This window comes from Trachemys scripta, unplaced genomic scaffold, assembly GCF_013100865.1.
Source record: "Trachemys scripta elegans isolate TJP31775 unplaced genomic scaffold, CAS_Tse_1.0 scaffold_43, whole genome shotgun sequence".
NCBI lineage: Eukaryota > Metazoa > Chordata > Testudines > Emydidae > Trachemys > Trachemys scripta.
The window spans coordinates 49,025-65,421 of NW_023260530.1; the positions used below are offsets into that span (position 1 = coordinate 49,025).

Genomic DNA, 16,397 nt, shown 5'->3' on the forward strand with positions numbered 1-16,397 from the left:
AGCAGCCCCACGCCGGCCCCGCCCCAGACCCAGCGCCGCAGCTGGCTCCCGAGCCAGGCCCCACAGCGAGTAACCGCCGGGGCTCGGCTCCCCGACCGGACCGGGCCGCGCCTCTCCTGCGCCGAGCCCCTCACCTCGGGCCGGGGGCCAGGGCGGGGTGCAGGGGGGAGCTGGGGGTCCTGGGGCCGGGAGCTGCGGGGCCATGTGCTACCATCCTCCGAGCGCCGCGGGACATCGCGGCCGTAGAGCCGGACCGGACCGAGGCCCCGCTCCCCGCTCCCCGCCGCCCCTGAGCGCCCGCACCCCGAGAGCTCCGGCCACGCCGAGTAGTAAATCAGCGCCGCCCGCCCCGCCTCCCCGCTCCCCATTGGCCGCCGCCGGCGCCGCTCCCGAGCCCATTGGCCGCCGGGCCGCGGCCGGCTCCCCATAAGGGGTCCGCGGGGCTGGCTGGGCTGCAGCCGCGGGAGCTGGGCCGGCAGCGGGGAGCAGCGAGCGGGGAGCCGGGCCCCGTGAGTAGCCGCGGGCGGGCAGGAGGCGACGGGGATGGGCAGAGGGGTCGGGGCGCGGCGGGCTTGGTAGCACTTGGGGCAAAGTTCTCTTCTGCCCCCCGAAGGGCTGCTATGGCGTGGGGGGATATTGGGGGGGGGGACGGGGGTGGGGTGATGGGAAGGAGGCAATATGGCTGGAACTAGCCCTATGGGGTTAAGGGAAGGGGAGAGTGGTGGAGGGGTGCTAGGGCACGGTTAAAGATGGGTGGGCATGGAGCACTGGGGGGGGGTGATGGGGTTGGGGGGGGGTCTCTGGTTGCAGACTCCCCACCCCCTGGCAAAGGGGGTAGGCGGGCTGGCTGGCAGCCTGCAGGTGGAAGTGGCAGCTGTCCTCAGAGGAGCCAAGGTCCCGCGGGCTGGCGCTCGGATGCTAAGGTGACTGCTCAGTGCCACACTGCATTAGCAGCTGGCTGAGTCCCAGACCCCAAAGCTCTGGCCCCAGGGAGGGCTGAGGGGACTGGGTGGCACCAGACTGGCCGGGGATGTGGGGCTGAGGGAGCCGGCAATCCCGGTTCTGCCAGTACGGCCCATCTGAGCCACCCGCTGTCCGGTGCAGCGATGGGACCATGCTGGGTGGGTCAGCAGGGGGGCTGGAGCAAGGTGTACAGTGGGGGGCTGAGAGCCATTGAACCAGACTGGAACCCCTGGGTATGATGGAAACCACTTCTGGGGGTCAGAGCACTCTGGGACTGGAGCACTGCCCCGGAGGTGCTGGTGCTGTCTGCACTTGGCTGGAGTCCTACAGCTGTGGGACAGGAGTGACCCGCTGCTTGCAGCCCTTGGCTGGATCTGCAGGGTCTGGGCTGGTCCTGGTGGGTTTACTGGGGAGAACTGCACAGCCTGGGTACCTGGAGGTTCGCTGGGCTCTGGTACCAAGCAGTGCCTGGAACTGACCGGCCCCAGTGCGGCAGCAGGAGAGCTTTGGGTGGCTGGGTGGGAGACCAGCGTGTTGGGAGTGATGACCCCCCCTGCTGTCCCAGAGCTGCCAGCAGGGGGTGCTGTAACCTCACTGGGGTGCTGTGAGGTTGTGGGGAGCTCTGTGATGTCATTCACTGGGGTGAGGTGGTGGCATGGGGAGTTGTGACATCACCAGGATGCTGTGAGGGGTGCCTGGCTGTCACCATGGCTGGGAAGTGACCTGGCCCAGCCTGGGTGGGGTCCCTGAACACTGAGAGGGTGGAGGTGGGGTGGCCTGGGCTGTGCTTCCCCTGCCGTGACACCTGGAAGGCTGCAGGGCACAGCTTCTGGAGGGGGTAGGAGAGGTTGGGGCTACCTGGGGGGCCCGTGGGAGCGAGCCATGAGTCAGTCACTTGGTGCCAGGTGCTTGAGAGGGAGTGAAGGGAACAGGGCATGGGGCAGTGAGCCCTGGCTCAGTGCTAGGTGTCCTGCTGCTCTGGCCTGGCCCCATGGCTGCTCCTGGGCTCTGGAGCCATGGCCAAGAACTCTCTGACTCACCTCTGCCAAGGGCCTAAGGGTGAAGCCTCATGCCCCTCCCGGCCCTGAAGGCTGCCCAGGAGCTCTGAGCCCCAGATCAGGCCCTGTGGGTCTGCCCATTGTTGGGGGGGATGGGGCACGCTTAAACCTGGTGCTTTGTTTCCTGCCCTGGAAGTGTGATGGGAGAGCTGAAGGGAGCTGGGTGGAGGTGGGAGCCTGGGGGCATTGTCCCTGGTGAGGGGCACCCCCTTGCAGCTGGACTGGGTCAGTGAGCAGGGGAGGGGTCAGGGTGACTGTCTTGGCCTGGGTCCCTGGCTGCCCCTCCCTGTCGCTCCCTTGTTTTCTGGCTCTGGGTTGATCCCATGCGGGCGTGAGGTTCCCTGCCTGGGCCCAAGGAGCGGCTGCAGCTCTGGGCCTGGCTGGGGCATGATGCCGCTCGCTGCTGGGCTGACTCCCTGGGGCTCAGGGCAGGGGCAGCCCCCAAGGGATCTGCTGGCATGGGGCCCAGGGGCTGTTCTTAGTAGCTAGCTTGGCCCCCAGCCCTGCCAGGTCCACCAGGGCTTGGGGTGGATGGACAGACAACTCTGCCAAGTACCTGGTGCCAAGTCACTGGCCTTGGCGCTGCTGAGCGAGGCGGTGCCGCGTGGGGCGGCCGTCCCTGTCCTTGCGTGCTGTGACCTTGGTGCTGTGCCGCGCAGAGCCCCGCTGCGGGACGTCCCCGGCCCCACCCCGTGGCTGCGTGAGACATCTCGGATGGCGCCTGGGCCCCGTCCTGCCGTGTCCCCTGGGATAGGACCCATGGGGCTGAGCGCACAGGTAGTGGGAGCTGCAGGCCTTCGGGTGTTGTGGCCCTTTGAGAGGCTGCTGGGAGATGTGTTTGTGAGGCCAGCCCGCTGGGGTCTGTGCAGCATGGGGCCCGGGCAGAGCCAGGCCACAGCCTGCAGGTGCTGGGCACAGCACCCTCCACCTCCCAGCTCCACACAGCCAGACCTGGCTGCCCCTGGGAGCCATGGGACACGTGCTGGGCTTCTCCCTGCTCTTGGCCCTGCGCAGCCCCCAGTGGGGAGCTGGCTCCAGGCCACACCGACACCCCCCCACTCTGGATCCCTGGGGAGGCCTGTTGTCCCCAATCAGGGACATTGTTCCCTCCTGGAAAGGCTCCATCAGCCCTGGAGGATTTTGCCTGCAGCTGGGTGGGGGGGCGGGCCAAGCTGGAGAGAGCAAGAACTGCAGGGAGCAAGGGAGTGCCAGCACCCCCTGCCCAGGGGCACCCGCAAGGGCCAGACTTTGCCCTGCCACCTGCCCATGCAGCCTGTCTCCCCAGGGCAGAGCTGGGCGGGCCGGGGTGTGTGGGAGGTGCTGGTGTAGAGGTGGAGGTGTGCACAGCGAGGCAGGTTTTGCTAATTAATGGGTTTTTCCCTCCCAATCTTGCCAAGGGGCCCTCTGATGTATTAGTTTAATTAGCCAGATCCAAGTGCTTTGCACGCTGGGTGCGCAATGAGCTGGCCCCGCGCTCGGTGCCGATCACATCCTCCTTTCCTGGGTAATGACAGGCTGGTCTCAGGCCGAGTCCTGGGCCTGCCAGCGGCTGGCTGAGTCGCCCCCGGGGGAGCCAGCTGACTGGCTGTCTCTGCTGTGATGCATACCTAGTCCTGTTAGTGGCCCCCACAGTGCAGGCGGGGACTGGTGTCTGGGGGAGCCATGAACCTCCCCCAAATGCCCTTATTGCCTGGGGTGATGTCTCCCCAGGACTTCACTAGGAAGGTGTTTTTCCAGTCCCCAGGTCTGTAGTGTTGGGCATCTCACACCAGTACTGTGTGCCAGGGCTGAGCGCCGCACAGCCAGAGGGACAGACTGGCCAAGGCCGCACAGGATCTCCCGCAGAGCTGGGAATTGACCCCCCAGCACGAATCACTCGGCATCCCCAGCCCTGGTGTCCCAGAGTGGTGTCATTCCGGCCTCTCAGGCCAGCCGGGGCTCTGCCTCCATTGCTGCCCCACAGCAGGTACCTGGCCTGAGCTCACACTGGGGCACCTGTGGGCAGGGATTTGGAGCAATCAAATTTTTGAATTGCTCTGCTCCAGCTCCGGGCAAAACCTACTGCTCCGTGCTCCAGCTCTGGGCTCCGCTCCGAAGCCCTGGCTGTGGGGCTGCCCTTCTCTGGGCAAAGAGCCAGGCCCTCCGGTGATGGCCTTGCTGGCCCTGAGGGAATGGGAGCTGGTGGCAAAAGGCCAAGGGGCACAAAGCTCTGCTCAGCATCCCTCTGGCTCGGAGTCAAGCGCTATGGCCCTGGAGGAGCTGCTCCTGCACCACGGGAATGGCTCAGTGTGACGTTCCCCTGGTGTTATCCGGACCGGTGATCTGCTCGGTCACTCCAAGCCTCGGCTCTGGGAGCCAGCCTTACCCTGCTCCGCTGTGAGAACCCCCACCCCTGGGCTGTTCACACACAGCCTCTGGCGTGTAAACTGCTCTTTGGATTGTGCAACCGACTGAACTAGCCAATATCTCCGGTCCCAGACACAACCCTAGGAACCTTCGTCTTGCAGTGTCCAGTTGTGCCCGCTGGACGCTGCAAGCTTATATGAGTTTGTCAATTTAACAAAGAAATTGATATGCACCAGGCTTGTTATCCCAAGGGGAGTCTGACACACTTCAAACCAGACGCTTCAGGTAGAATAAACCAACAGATTTATTAACGACAAAGATAGACTTTACGTGATTATAAGTCAAAGCACAACAAGTCGGATTTGGTCAAATGAAATAAAGTAAAACACATTCTAAGCTGCTCTTAACACTTTCAGTGCCCTTACAAACTTAGATGCTTCTCACCACAGGCTGCCTGGTTGCCCTTCAGCCAGGCTCTGCCCTTTGATCAGCGCTTCAGTCGCTTGGTGGTGGTGTCTATAGATGGAGGTGGAAGAGAGAGGAAGAGCCTGGCAAACATCTCTCCCTTTTATCATGTTCTTTCTTCCCTCTTGGCTTTGCCCCCCGCTCAGGGTCAGGGGAGCATTACCTCATCGCAGTCCCTGACTGACCAAGGGAAGGGGGGTGACTCACTCGAGCGTCCAACAGATCCTTTGTTGCTGCCTAGGCCAGTGTCCTTTGTTCCTGTGAGGCTGGGCTGGGTTTGTCCCATCCATGTCCTGATGAGGTGTGGACTGGCCCTCTGCTCTTGGAGAGTTTTTGCCTGGGCCTGTTTTAAGCCACAAAGACACATTTTCAGCCTCATAACTATATACATGAAATTATAACCTCACTATAATGTTATTGTAACATCACTATAACAACACTGCTCAGTGCATCACGAGCCTTCCGAAGACACCCGACATGACAAACTTTGCATTGGACACCACACAATCGTATTAGGATGAACATTGGGGTGTAGGGTGTTCCCATGGGGTACAGAACATCACCCTCAGCCTGGCCTGTTACTGGGAGCCCTGTGCTGCCTGGCAAGGACTGACCAGCTCCCTCCCGGGGGCTCTGGCTTCTGTCACGAAGTGTTGGGGAGTCAGGACCCTGCACCCCTCTTCCTGCGATTCACTGTGACTCTCAGCCAGCCCGTAAAACAGAAAGTTTATTAGATGACAGGAACACAGACCCAAGCAGAGCGTGTTAGGGGTACAACCAGAACCCCTCAATCAAGTCCTTCTGGGGGGTTCAGGGAGCTTAGACCCCAGCTTGGGGTTCCCTGCGTTCCTCCACCCAGCCCAAAACTGAAGAACTCCCAAAACCCTCCAGCAGCTCTCTTCCCCCCTCCCCTCTGCTCCTCCTGTCCTTTGTTCAGTCTCCCCGGCAGAAGGTGTCACTTCTCCCAACCCCCCTCCTGGCTCAGGTTACAGGTCAGGTAGCTTCCTTCTCATCCCCAATGTAACACATTCCCCCGAAAATTCCCCCCCCCCCCCCCGCTCCGTCACAGCTTCCCCCTCTAGGAATTGCCTGGTGAATTTTCTACTGCAAACCTCACCCTGGCTGCAATGATCCAGTGGCTGTCCAGGAATCCCTGTGCCCCTGCCCTGGGAACTCCTTGAGGGAGACCAGCTCTGCCTGTCTGTGCAGCGCCCGGCACCATGGCCCAATCCCAGCTGGAGCCTCGACCCTACCAGCGTACGCGGCCAGTTTGGCTCCAAGCCGTGCTGTCCACACACCTCTCCCATGCTTGGATTGGGACTCTGGAGCCGGCCTGGCACGGGTGAGCAGGAGCGGGCAGCCAGCCCTCCTGAGCACGCCAGACGCTGAGAGCCGGAGCCACTCTGACAAAGTCCTTTGACTTCAGTGAGGTGCCCTGGGCCTGAAGCTCAGCGGCTGGGAGGACGCTGGCCCTGGCTGAGCGGAGGGGGAGAGCAAGCTCATAGACTCATAGACTTTAAGGTCAGAAGGGACCATTATGATCATCTGGTCTGACCTCCCGCATGATGCAGGCCACAAAGCCATCCCTACCCCTTCCCTGGACTCTGCTGTTGAAGTCCCCAAATCCTGTGGCTTAGAGACTTCAATTAGCAGAGAATCCTCCTGCCAGCGATCCCTGCCCCATGCTGTGGAGGAAGACGAAAAACCTCCAGGGCCTCTGCCAATCTACCCTGGAGGAAAATTCCTTCCCGACCCCAAATATGGCGATCAGTGAAACCCCGAGCATGTAGGCAAGAATCTCCAGCCTGACCCTCATTAGCCATTATACTATTTACCTGCCAAGGCACCGTCTTCCTTTGACTAAAATCACGTTATCCCATTAAACCATTCCGTCCATAAACTTATCTAGCTTAATCTTAAAACCAGACAGGTCCGTCGCCCCCTGATGGGTGGTGCCTAGCGAGGGGCTGCTGGCATCCCCGTCAGCGACTGCTAAGCAGGTCCCTGAGCTGCCCTAGGTGTCTCAGGGGCTGAGGGCAGCTCTCACCTGGGCTCCGGGCTGGCAGCTTGCCCCCAGGGGTTCCAAGTGGCATCCCCACTCACTCCCTACCCTGGGGAGAGTGTTGGCACCATGCCGGCTGCTACAGGCCGGGGCTGCCTTAGCAGCGCAGGAGGGTCCCAGCTCTGCCCACTTGCAGCAGCGAGGGCCTGGATGTTTGTGGGTTCATCTCAGGGATTCCCGGGGCCCTGGAGCACCCGGAGGTGGAGCGCCAGCCCTGTCTCAGCCCTGCTGCCTCTCCTGGGATGCGCCGGAGCCGATTCCCTTGGGAAGAGCTGCGGCAAGCGTTGAAGGGGGGGCGCTCAGGAGGACACAACCAGAGTGAAGGTGGATGGAGGGGCCAGGAACTCTGTGCTTTCATGGGGTAACCCCCAGGCAGAGAAGGCCTGGGGGTCCCAGTGGGAAAGGCTGAGAGTATGGGCATGAGGCAGGTGGGAAAGCTTTCTTGGGAATGATTTTGTTGTTGGAATAAATCCAGCCCGGGAAGGGGTGCTGCTGACCCAGAAGAGAGCTGTTTGAGAGCCTGAAACATGGGGAAACTGAGGCAGGGCACTGCTGCACCACCCTAGGCCACAAGGGGGTGCTCAGCAGGCAACCAACTCTGCCACAAGCCCTGAATCCGAGCACCTGGGGGCTTGACTCCATGGAGTCTGGGGGATGGACGCCTTGCTCTGCCCTTCACACGCCCCTTCCAGCCAGGAGCTCCCAGACCTTTCATCCTGTGGCCTTCTGGGCCATCGTGGGGACTGGCTGGCGCTCCGCAGCCCTGAACGTCCTCTCAGAGTTACCCTAGAGACTGCTGCAGCTGGCCTATCCCCAGAAAATCCCCTGCTGCTGCCGCCAAGGGGCCTGCGCGCCACGCTGGGTGTGTCTGAGCCAATGCTGCCAGGGCCGTCGTTCTCCACCGCAGCTCGGCCAGCAGGGCTCTTGCCGGAACACAAGTAGACCAGGCAGAGAGCTCGTGCTGTGCGAGAGGGGACAGTGGCTGGCTCTGGCCCGTCAGGGGGTTCATGGCCAGGAGCATTTCGCTGATGGGTGGCCTGGGGGATATGCTCATTAGCCATGGAACTGTCTCATTGTTTTACACCCTGCAGCTCCTGTGGCAGAGAGTTCCACCTGCTAACGGTGCTGTGTGCGGAACTGGGTCCTTTCAACGCCCTTGACCGTCCCCTTGTTCCAGCCAGTCGCCCTTGGCCAGCAGGGCTGTGTCCCCCCTGAGCAGGTTACTCCACCCTGTCCCCTGGGCCAGCTCTCCAAGGCTGGACTCGGCCTGCGCCCTTCTCTTCCTGCTCTCCCTCAGGAGACGTGCAGGCCAGAGCAGCATGGTGCTACTTGCAGCATCGCCCTCTGGAGCTGCCCCGGCCCCACGGCTCTGCCCAGGGCCAGGGCTCTGGAGCTGCCCCGGTGGCGCCAGTGCCCTCCGCTGGGCGAGAGCTAGTGCAAACCCTGGGCAGGCGGGAGCTTTTCCCTGGCATGTGTTGCCATTGCATGGCCTGGCCCCCAGCGGTGTTGGGTCTGGGACACTCCTCACCACGCTCCGCTCCTGCCGACCTGGGTCACGTTGTCCCCACTCAGCCCAGCTGGCTAGACAGCATGGGCCCCTGGCCAGCCTCGCAGCCCTGCTATTTGCCGTGCGCCATAAGAACAGCCCCGCTCCCCGGGCAGCATCTGCCAGGCACTGCGTGAGCCCTGGCCCAGGGGAACTGCAGGGCAGGGACAGGTGCCAGGCCTAGCCAAGCTGCCTCCCTGGCTCCTGCTCGCTGCTGGCCAGAGGCGGCTGGGAAGCGGCACAGACCGTGGGTCGGATGCTCTCAGGTTGTGGTAGTCTCAGCCACGTCCCCGGGGTGGCGGCAGGGCCGCCCGGGGGGGGGGGGGCGCAAATGGGGCAATTTGCAACTATTTTTTATGGAAGGGGCCCCTGAAATTGCTTTGCCCCAGGCCCCCTGATTCCTCTGGGTGGCGCCCGGCTCATGGGGCTGTGGGGGCCAGGGACTGGGGATCTCGTGCTGCAGTCACTGCGCTGGGCTGTTGTCACGGACTCACAGATCGTGCCCGCTCTTGGCCCCGTGCGGTCCGTGGGGAGTGCCCCTTTCAGTGCGACAGCCCTTCTCGGGGGTCCACTCTCTCTCGGGGTCAGGCCCCTCCACCTCCTGGAGCCGCACCTCTCTGAGCCTTAGCACGTCTGTCTCTGCCGTGGGCCCCCTCAGGGAGTCTACTCGCTCTGGACCCCCGGGGCCTCCACCCCCGAAGGGGTTGATGCAACCCTGTTCTCTAGACCAGAGTGACTCTCAGCCAGTGTAACACAGGAGGGTTTATTGAGTGTCCGAACCCAGCAGAGGAAACTCTCAGGGTCTCCCAGTCTCCCTGCATCCAGGTGGGCTCTGTGTGCTCCCCCTCTCCAGCCCCGAGCCCCCCTGCTTCCCAGCTGGGCATCTGAGATCCCCGGCCCCAAACCCCGCTTCTGTCCATTGTCTTCTCTCCAGGTAAACAGGGTCGCCTGGGCTCCCTCTCCTCGCTTCTGTCCTCTGACTGGAACCGGCTGGTCAGGTCATCGGGGTCCTCTCTGCAGCCCATTGTCCGCCCACTGGCCGGAACCAGCTGTGACTTCCAAGCTGAGCCTCCAGGTTGCCAGGTCACCGGTCGCTGGGGTGTCCCTCCTCCAGGCCATCGGCTGGGGTCCCAAGTTCCCTCTCCGGTCCTCTGTAACCACAAACTCCCTCTCCCCTCACCTCGTTAAACCAGTAACATCCAGGGACACTGAGTCCCACCCCCTCTGCATGCAAACCATTGGAAAACAAGGAAAAAACAAATCCCCCACTTCGTCACAGCTGGGTATGCCCGTCTCCTGCCCAGACCTCGCTGTCTGGTTGCCCTGTGCAGCCTGTGCCCATCTCCCCTCGTGGCTTTGCCTGGGCCCGGGGCCTCGTCTGCACTAGGAAACAGGCACCCATGGCACCGTGCAGCCACTGGGGTGTCACACAGCGCAGGCCTCCGCAGAGCCTGCTGCACCTGCTGCTCGTGTGGTTCAGGTGTCAGCAGGCGCTGCCCCATGTGCCTGCCCTGGGCCCACCGCCCACAGGGCCAATCCCTGCCTGGGGGCACAGGCCAAGCGTGGGCGGACAGCTGGGGCCATGGCCCAGCCATAGGTGCCATCTGCAGCAGTGACCTCACCGCAGCGAGGGCGCCTGTGAGGGGCTGAACTCTGGAGCGGCTGGGTCTGGGGGCAGGGATGTGATGGCAGCTGTGGGGGCTCGGGCAGCAGCGCTCTCTGGCTGGGGTCGGGGGGGGCGGTGCTGGGAGGCTGGGGGAGCTCCCCAGGCAGGGGGCAGACACTCGGGCGTCTCCCAGACTGAGCCCTGTGTGGGTTTGGTTCCAGGTGCCGAGGATGCTGCTGCTGGTGTGGTTGCTGCCGCTGGCGTGGCCCGGCGAGGGCTCCCAGCGCGGCGAGCCGATGTTCACAGCCGTCACCAGCCGTGTCCTTCCGCCCGACTACGACAGCAACCCCACGCAGCTCAACTATGGCGTGGCCGTCACCGACGTGGACGCTGACGGGGACTTGGAGATCGTGGTGGCAGGGTGGGTAGCGGGGCGGGAGCAGGGTCCCTGGTGCTCCCAGTCCCACCCTTCCCTCTGCCCTGGGGGTGCGCAGGGTCCCGAGGCCCCGTGTCCCTCTGCTGCTCTGGGTGTCGTGTGCCCAACCCCGGCGAGGGATGGGGGGCAGCTGAGCTCCGGCACTGGCGCACTTGCAGGCCGTGCTGACTGCGGGGCCCTGGCACCTGCATGCTGCCTGGCTCCCGGGTGCTGCCTCTGGCCTGGGGCGTGTCTGGCTGGAGGAGGTGCTCTGGGCCAGGGAAAAGCCTCTGACAGTCAGGGCCCTGGGGATGTGTCTGTCGTGGATTGTGGGAGAGTTAGGGCCCTGCACCCCTCTTCCCGAGATTCACTGCGAGACTCAGCCAGCCAGTAAAGCAGAAGGTTTATTTAAGGACAGGAACACAGTCTCAAGCAGAGCGTGTAGGTACGACCAGACCCCCTCAATTAGGTCCCTCGGGGAGGTTCAGGGAGCTTAGACCCCAGCTTGGGGTTCCCTGCGTTGCACCACCCAGCCCCAACCGAAAACTAAACTCCCAACTCCTCCCGCTGCTCCTCTCCTTTGTTCAGTCTCCCGGGCAGAAGGTGTTAATTCTCCCCACCCCCGTTCCTGGCTCAGGTTACAGCTCAGGTAGCTTCCTTCAAGGGAAGTCGCCCCTCCTCACTGCAATCCCCCTGCAACATTCCCAGGTCAAATCTGCCCTGCTCCCTGCTCCGTCACAGTGTCGCAGGGAGCCTGTTCTTGCATTTCACCCTTCTGGAAAAGCAGTGCTGGCTGCCGGCTCCCTATGGCACCCTGGGCTGCCCTGCCCCAGCGGGGCTCCCATCCACCGAGAGGGGCCCGGTGCTTGGGGCGTCAGCCGCACCTGTGGCCCACTTGACCTTGAATGGAAGATGTCTGGCTCAGGAAGGGTGGCAGCGTGCCCCGGCCTCCAGGTCCCTTCTGCAGGGCGCTACCAGCTCAGCCCTGTGGGGCTGGGGCCCCACTCACCTGTGATGCTGCTAATGGGCTGGAGGTTTTGTATAGCCCTTGACTGGGGCCCCCTCGGCAGGGTCCCCAAGCGTAGGCCAGCCCTGTGCTCCCTGCACACCCCGTCCCTGCAGCACCCACTGGAGCTGGCCGCGGTGCACGAGGGAGGGCACCTGCCAGCACTGCATGTGGGGGGGGGGGCATGCCCAGGGGCATCTGCATATGTAACGAGCTAGATGTGTGGCGCTCGTGGCTCTTGTCCCGTCCCCCATGGATGCCAGCCCCTCTCCAGCGGCTGGGCCCGTCCTCCGGGTGTGGGGCTGCCGGGGCCCCTAGCCGCTGCATGGTGCTCTCCTGCTGATAGCGCCCCCTGCACACAGCAGCCCCAGAGCCGGATCTGTGGGTATTACCCCCAGCCCCTTGCCATGGCCCTGCCTACAGGCCCCCGCCCCAGAGCCTGTAGGGCGCACTGGCTGCTGCTTCCTCCTGCGCAAGGGAGAAGGGAAGCCAGCAAACCCAGCAAGAGCCACGCTGCCCCAGGCCAGAACCCTGCTGCCCCGCTTAGGGTGCCCCCCCTTTGTCCGGGGCTGGAGGAGGGACTAATGGCAGTGTAGATAGTCTGAGAGGACGTGGCAGGTAGGGGAGCCAGAGTCGTGCCCAGGGCGCTGTGATTAAAGCCCCCCCAGCACCCATCGTTCTATCTCATAGAGCTGGAAGGGACCTTGAAAGGTCGAGTCCAGTCCAGTCCCCTGCCTTCACAGCAGGACCAAGTACCGTCCCTGACAGATTTTTGCCCCAGATCCCTAAGTGGCTCCCTCAAGGATTGAACTCACAGCCCTGGGTTTAGAGGCCAATGCACAAACCACGGAGCTCTCCCTCCCGCCCATGGGCTCCCTTGGGCCCCGCGGGTGCTTGGAGGTGGGTTCTGGGCCCTGTTGCAGCAGGAGCAAGAGGCTCCCGCGGCTCATGGATCTGGCTGGTGGCCCGGCTGGCGCAGGCCCCGTTAGACGGTTGGGCTGGAGGTGTCTGAGCAGGGAGTTTCCATCTCTGCCGTGGTCTCTGGGCCAGGCTCTGGCTGGCAGCTGTGCCCTGCCCCCTAGCTGGGGATGGGTCTGTCCCTGTCCCGGCTGGGTGGCTAACGGCCTGGCCTGCTGGGGTGGGGGGGCTCAGGCTTTCTGGCTCTGCTGCTGTTCCCTGAGGCCTGGCTAGGTAAAACCTGCCCCTGTAAATGCCCATCCTCACCCAGCCTAGGGCTGCCCCCTGTTTTCCTCCAGCCCCCCAGCCCTTGCTGTGCCCAAGTCAGATGATCTCACAGAGGGGCAGCTCCTGGCTGGGTGTTTCCAGGTGAGGGCAGCGTGGGGGGCCATGCACCCCCCACCCTGGGCACAGCAGCAGCTGCTCCCTGAGCTCCGGCTCCTTCGGCCCCGGCGGTGCTGTGAGGTGGTGGCCGAGCAGAAGGAAAGCGGCTCTCCCTCGTTAGGGCAGCACGTGGGCCCGGCTGGGCGGGGGGGGCTCGACTGCTCCCACATGGGCAGTGCCCCGTGCCATGGCCCAGTGTGGGGGAATGTGGGCCTCGCTGCCTGGGCCCATCTCCTGGAGTAGGGGTGAGGCTGGAGCGCCCTCCCTGAGGCCTGTATCCTGGGAACAAGAGAGGCCCAAGCAGCACCCCAGCAAGTGCCCCCTCCCCTGCCCCCCCCCGGCGATGGGCCTTAGCCCTGCCCTGAACGGGCTGCTTGTAGGGACCCCCAGCTGGGGCATCAAGGCCTTGGCTCTCCCCGCCTGGGACAGGCAGGTTGCAGGTGGGGTAGTCTGCGTTCCTGGGGCGCCCTGGCGAGGAGGGCGGTGCGGAGGGGCTGGGAGTGCAGGCTGCTGCTCCCCCCCCCGCCCCGGCGGATCTGGGCCTGCTCCCCTCCCGTGCCGCGTGGAGCAGAGACGGCAGCAGCTGGAAGGAGAGTTGTGTAACCAGCCCTGGCGCCAGTTGTGTAACGTGTTTACTGGAGCTCAGGGCACGGCAGGGCCCCTCTGGGGTGGGCAGAGCTCAGCGGGGATCTGACTTGTTCCAGGCCTCCCCAAGCCTCCTGTGCTGGGGCCCTGTGGAGGGGCCTTGCCCTGCTCTAGGGCTGCCCCATGGCTGGAGGGGGCAGGGCACGGAGCCTGCAGAGGGGCAAACGCTCAGCTCCTGGCACTGGGCCACGTCCTCCCCCAGTCTGTGCCCCAGGGGCCCCAGCAGGGCCATGCCCTGGGCTGGCAGCCACCCTCTCTCCAAGTGCCCAGGCTTCCTCTGGCGCAGCAGCCCGGCTGCCTGGGTCGCTGGCACCAGAGCTGTGGGCCTGGGCCCGGCCCCATGTGGCTGCCCCTCACTGTGCCATGCTTTGCCCTGCCCGGAGGCCATGGTGCAGCAACGTTCAGTCTTGCTCCTCCCTCAGCTGGGGGGCCCAGCCCCTCTGAGCCTTGCCTGGGGCAGCCATGTCTGGGGTGGTGAGCAGAGGGGCCAGCCCCGCTGTTTCCATGCGTGCTGGCAGGGTGCTCTTGGGGGGCCAGGCCACTCTGCATGCTGGAGCCTGTCGGCCTGACAGAACAAGGAGCAATGGTCTCAAGTTGCAGTGGGGGAGGTCTAGGTTGGATATTAGGAAACACTATTTCACTAGGAGGGTGGTGAAGCACTGGAATGGGTTCCCTAGGGAGGTGGTGGAATCTCCTTCCTTAGAGGTTTTTAAGGCCTGGCTTGACAAAGCCCTGGCTGGGATGATTTAGGTGGGATTGGTCCTGCTTTGAGCAGGGGGTTGGACTAGATACCTCCTGAGGTCCCTTCCAACCCTGATCTCCTATAAGGGCAGGGGCCACATGAGGCCAGTCACCCCACGCACGCCAGGGAGCTGAGCGGCATCTCCGAGCAGCAGCAGCCACTTGGGTGGCATGGGCAGCACCCACCACATTCATGGCCTGGCCTGGCCATGTGGGGCAGAGGAGGGGACAGTGACTCTCCACCGTTAGGGGCTCCATGATGGGGGTGATCCTGCAGCGAGGATACATGGTGACTGGCCACGTGCCTCCCAGGGCCTGGCAGGAGATGGGGGGTTATGTGGTGTCTGCCCCGGCCATGCCTGCAGCTCTCCCCACGGCCCGGCTGGGACCTCGTGCCCTGGCACTGCTGTGTGGCAGGCCTGGATGTGGCCACCCCAAGCCTCCCGTGCTGGTTCAAGCAGGCGGACGCGGTGCCAGTCCCAGTGCAGCCAGGCAGGTGGGGCTCAATTAGGGGCAGCACCTCACCCCCAGCTTGTTCAAGGATCCCCCCAACCAGGAGCACCCCCGCTCGTTCCTTCCTGCCCAGCCACTGCCCCCCCCAACTTCCTGCCTCTGGGGGTGCAGGGAACGAGAGGGCGTCCATCTCCCCGTGGGGCTGGGCCCTGTGCTGGGCAGAACCTGGTCCTGCCCAGCCCTCAGGCTCCAGGGGTTCCCCGCTGATTTGTAGCCAGCGGGGATCATGTAGCCCAAGCCCTGAGACTGCCCCAAGCCGTTCCCCTGGGGCTGCTGCCCGCGCCACGGCCCCTCTGTGCAGCCCCCAGCCCCGGGCAGCGGACGGGACGTTCTTCCCTGCAACCCCCGGGGACTGCCGGGCATCTGAGCTGCAGCCCCCCAGACTGGCACCAGGCGGGCGATGCCACCCCCTCCCCACGACAGGGGTCAAGTGGGAGCTTCGAGGAAAGGGTCTTGGGGCTGCCCCAAACCCTCTGGGGGCCCAGGCTTGGCCGTGTCAGCCTGCCCCAAGGCACCCGCACAGCCTGGGGCGGGTCCCTCGTGCCTGCCCCAGCGCTCACGCTCGCCCCCCCAGGTACAACGGGCCCAACCTGGTGCTGAAGTATGACCGGGCGCAGCAGCGGCTGGTGAACCTGGCACCAGACGAGCGCAGCTCCCCATACTACGCGCTGCGGGATCGCCAGGGCAACGCCATCGGGGTGACGGCCTGCGACATCGACGGGGACGGGCGCGAGGAGATCTACTTCCTCAACACCAACAACGCCTTCTCGGGTGAGCGGCACCCGCCTTCCGGCATGGAGCCCATGGCCCATTTCCCCTGCCCCATGCACCCCCCCGCCTCCCAACCCATGTCCCATTGTCCCACCACAGAACCCATCAAGAGGCCTGGGGGTCCCCGGGAGGGCGCAATGACAGCTCTGGACTGGGAATTCATGGGGATCTGCTGGGGGCAAGTCCCTGGGGGCGTGGGGAGGGCAGTGTGGGGAAGGCCCGCCCCGGGCCTGCCATGGGACACCCCCTGGGAGCGTGGGGAGGGCCCGCCCCGGGCCTGCCGTGGGGTGCCCCGGGCCTGCCATGGGACACCCCCTGGGGGCGTGGGGAGGGCCCGCCCCGGGCCTGCCATGGGACACCTCCTGGGAGCGTGGGGAGGGCCGGCCCCGGGCCTGCCGTGGGACACCCCCTGGGGGCGTGGGGAGGGCCCGCCCCGGGCCTGCCGTGAGGCACCGCCGTGACCTTCGGCGCGTGAGAGATGGCTGCAGCCTGGAGTTAATTTCTCAGTCGAGTGACTCCATTGATTCATGGCTGGGACGCGGAGCCAGCGCAGCCGCTGAGTCAGCAGCGCCCGCAGCCCCCAGCCCTCCCGCCGTGCCGGGGACCCACTGCCAGGCCGCCCCTGAGGCCCTGCTGGGACGGGTCCCCAACCCAGCGCAGGGCCTCTCCCCAGAGCCACAGCACAAGCTGCGGCCAAAGAGAAGGGGGGAGGGGGGAACCTGCTGTATTTACAAGCAGGTGCATGTCCCACTACCCCTCGCTGCCCCCCGTACCCTGACCGTGCCCAGCCTGGCGCCCCGGGACGTGGCGCTGCCCCCCCGTACCCTGGCCGTGCCCAGCCTGGCGCCACGGGCCGCGGCGCTGCCCCCCCCGTAGCCTGGCCGTGCCCAGCCTGGCGCCCCGGGCCGCGGCGCTGCCC

General features: G+C 64.7%; 1 protein-coding gene across 1 annotated transcript in view; it reads left to right on the forward strand.

The window, feature by feature from the left end:
* Positions 1 to 419: 419 nt before the first annotated feature.
* CRTAC1 (cartilage acidic protein 1) overlaps positions 420 to 16,397 on the forward strand; it is a gene marked incomplete at its 3' end in the record, with an annotated part of 33,934 nt that continues 17,956 nt past the window's right edge. Inside the window, exons 1-3 of the mRNA XM_034757787.1 lie at positions 420 to 509; positions 10,268 to 10,467; positions 15,282 to 15,478. Of these exons, the coding sequence (XP_034613678.1) occupies positions 10,277 to 10,467; positions 15,282 to 15,478 (388 nt within the window). The remainder of the gene's footprint in view (positions 510 to 10,267; positions 10,468 to 15,281; positions 15,479 to 16,397) is intronic.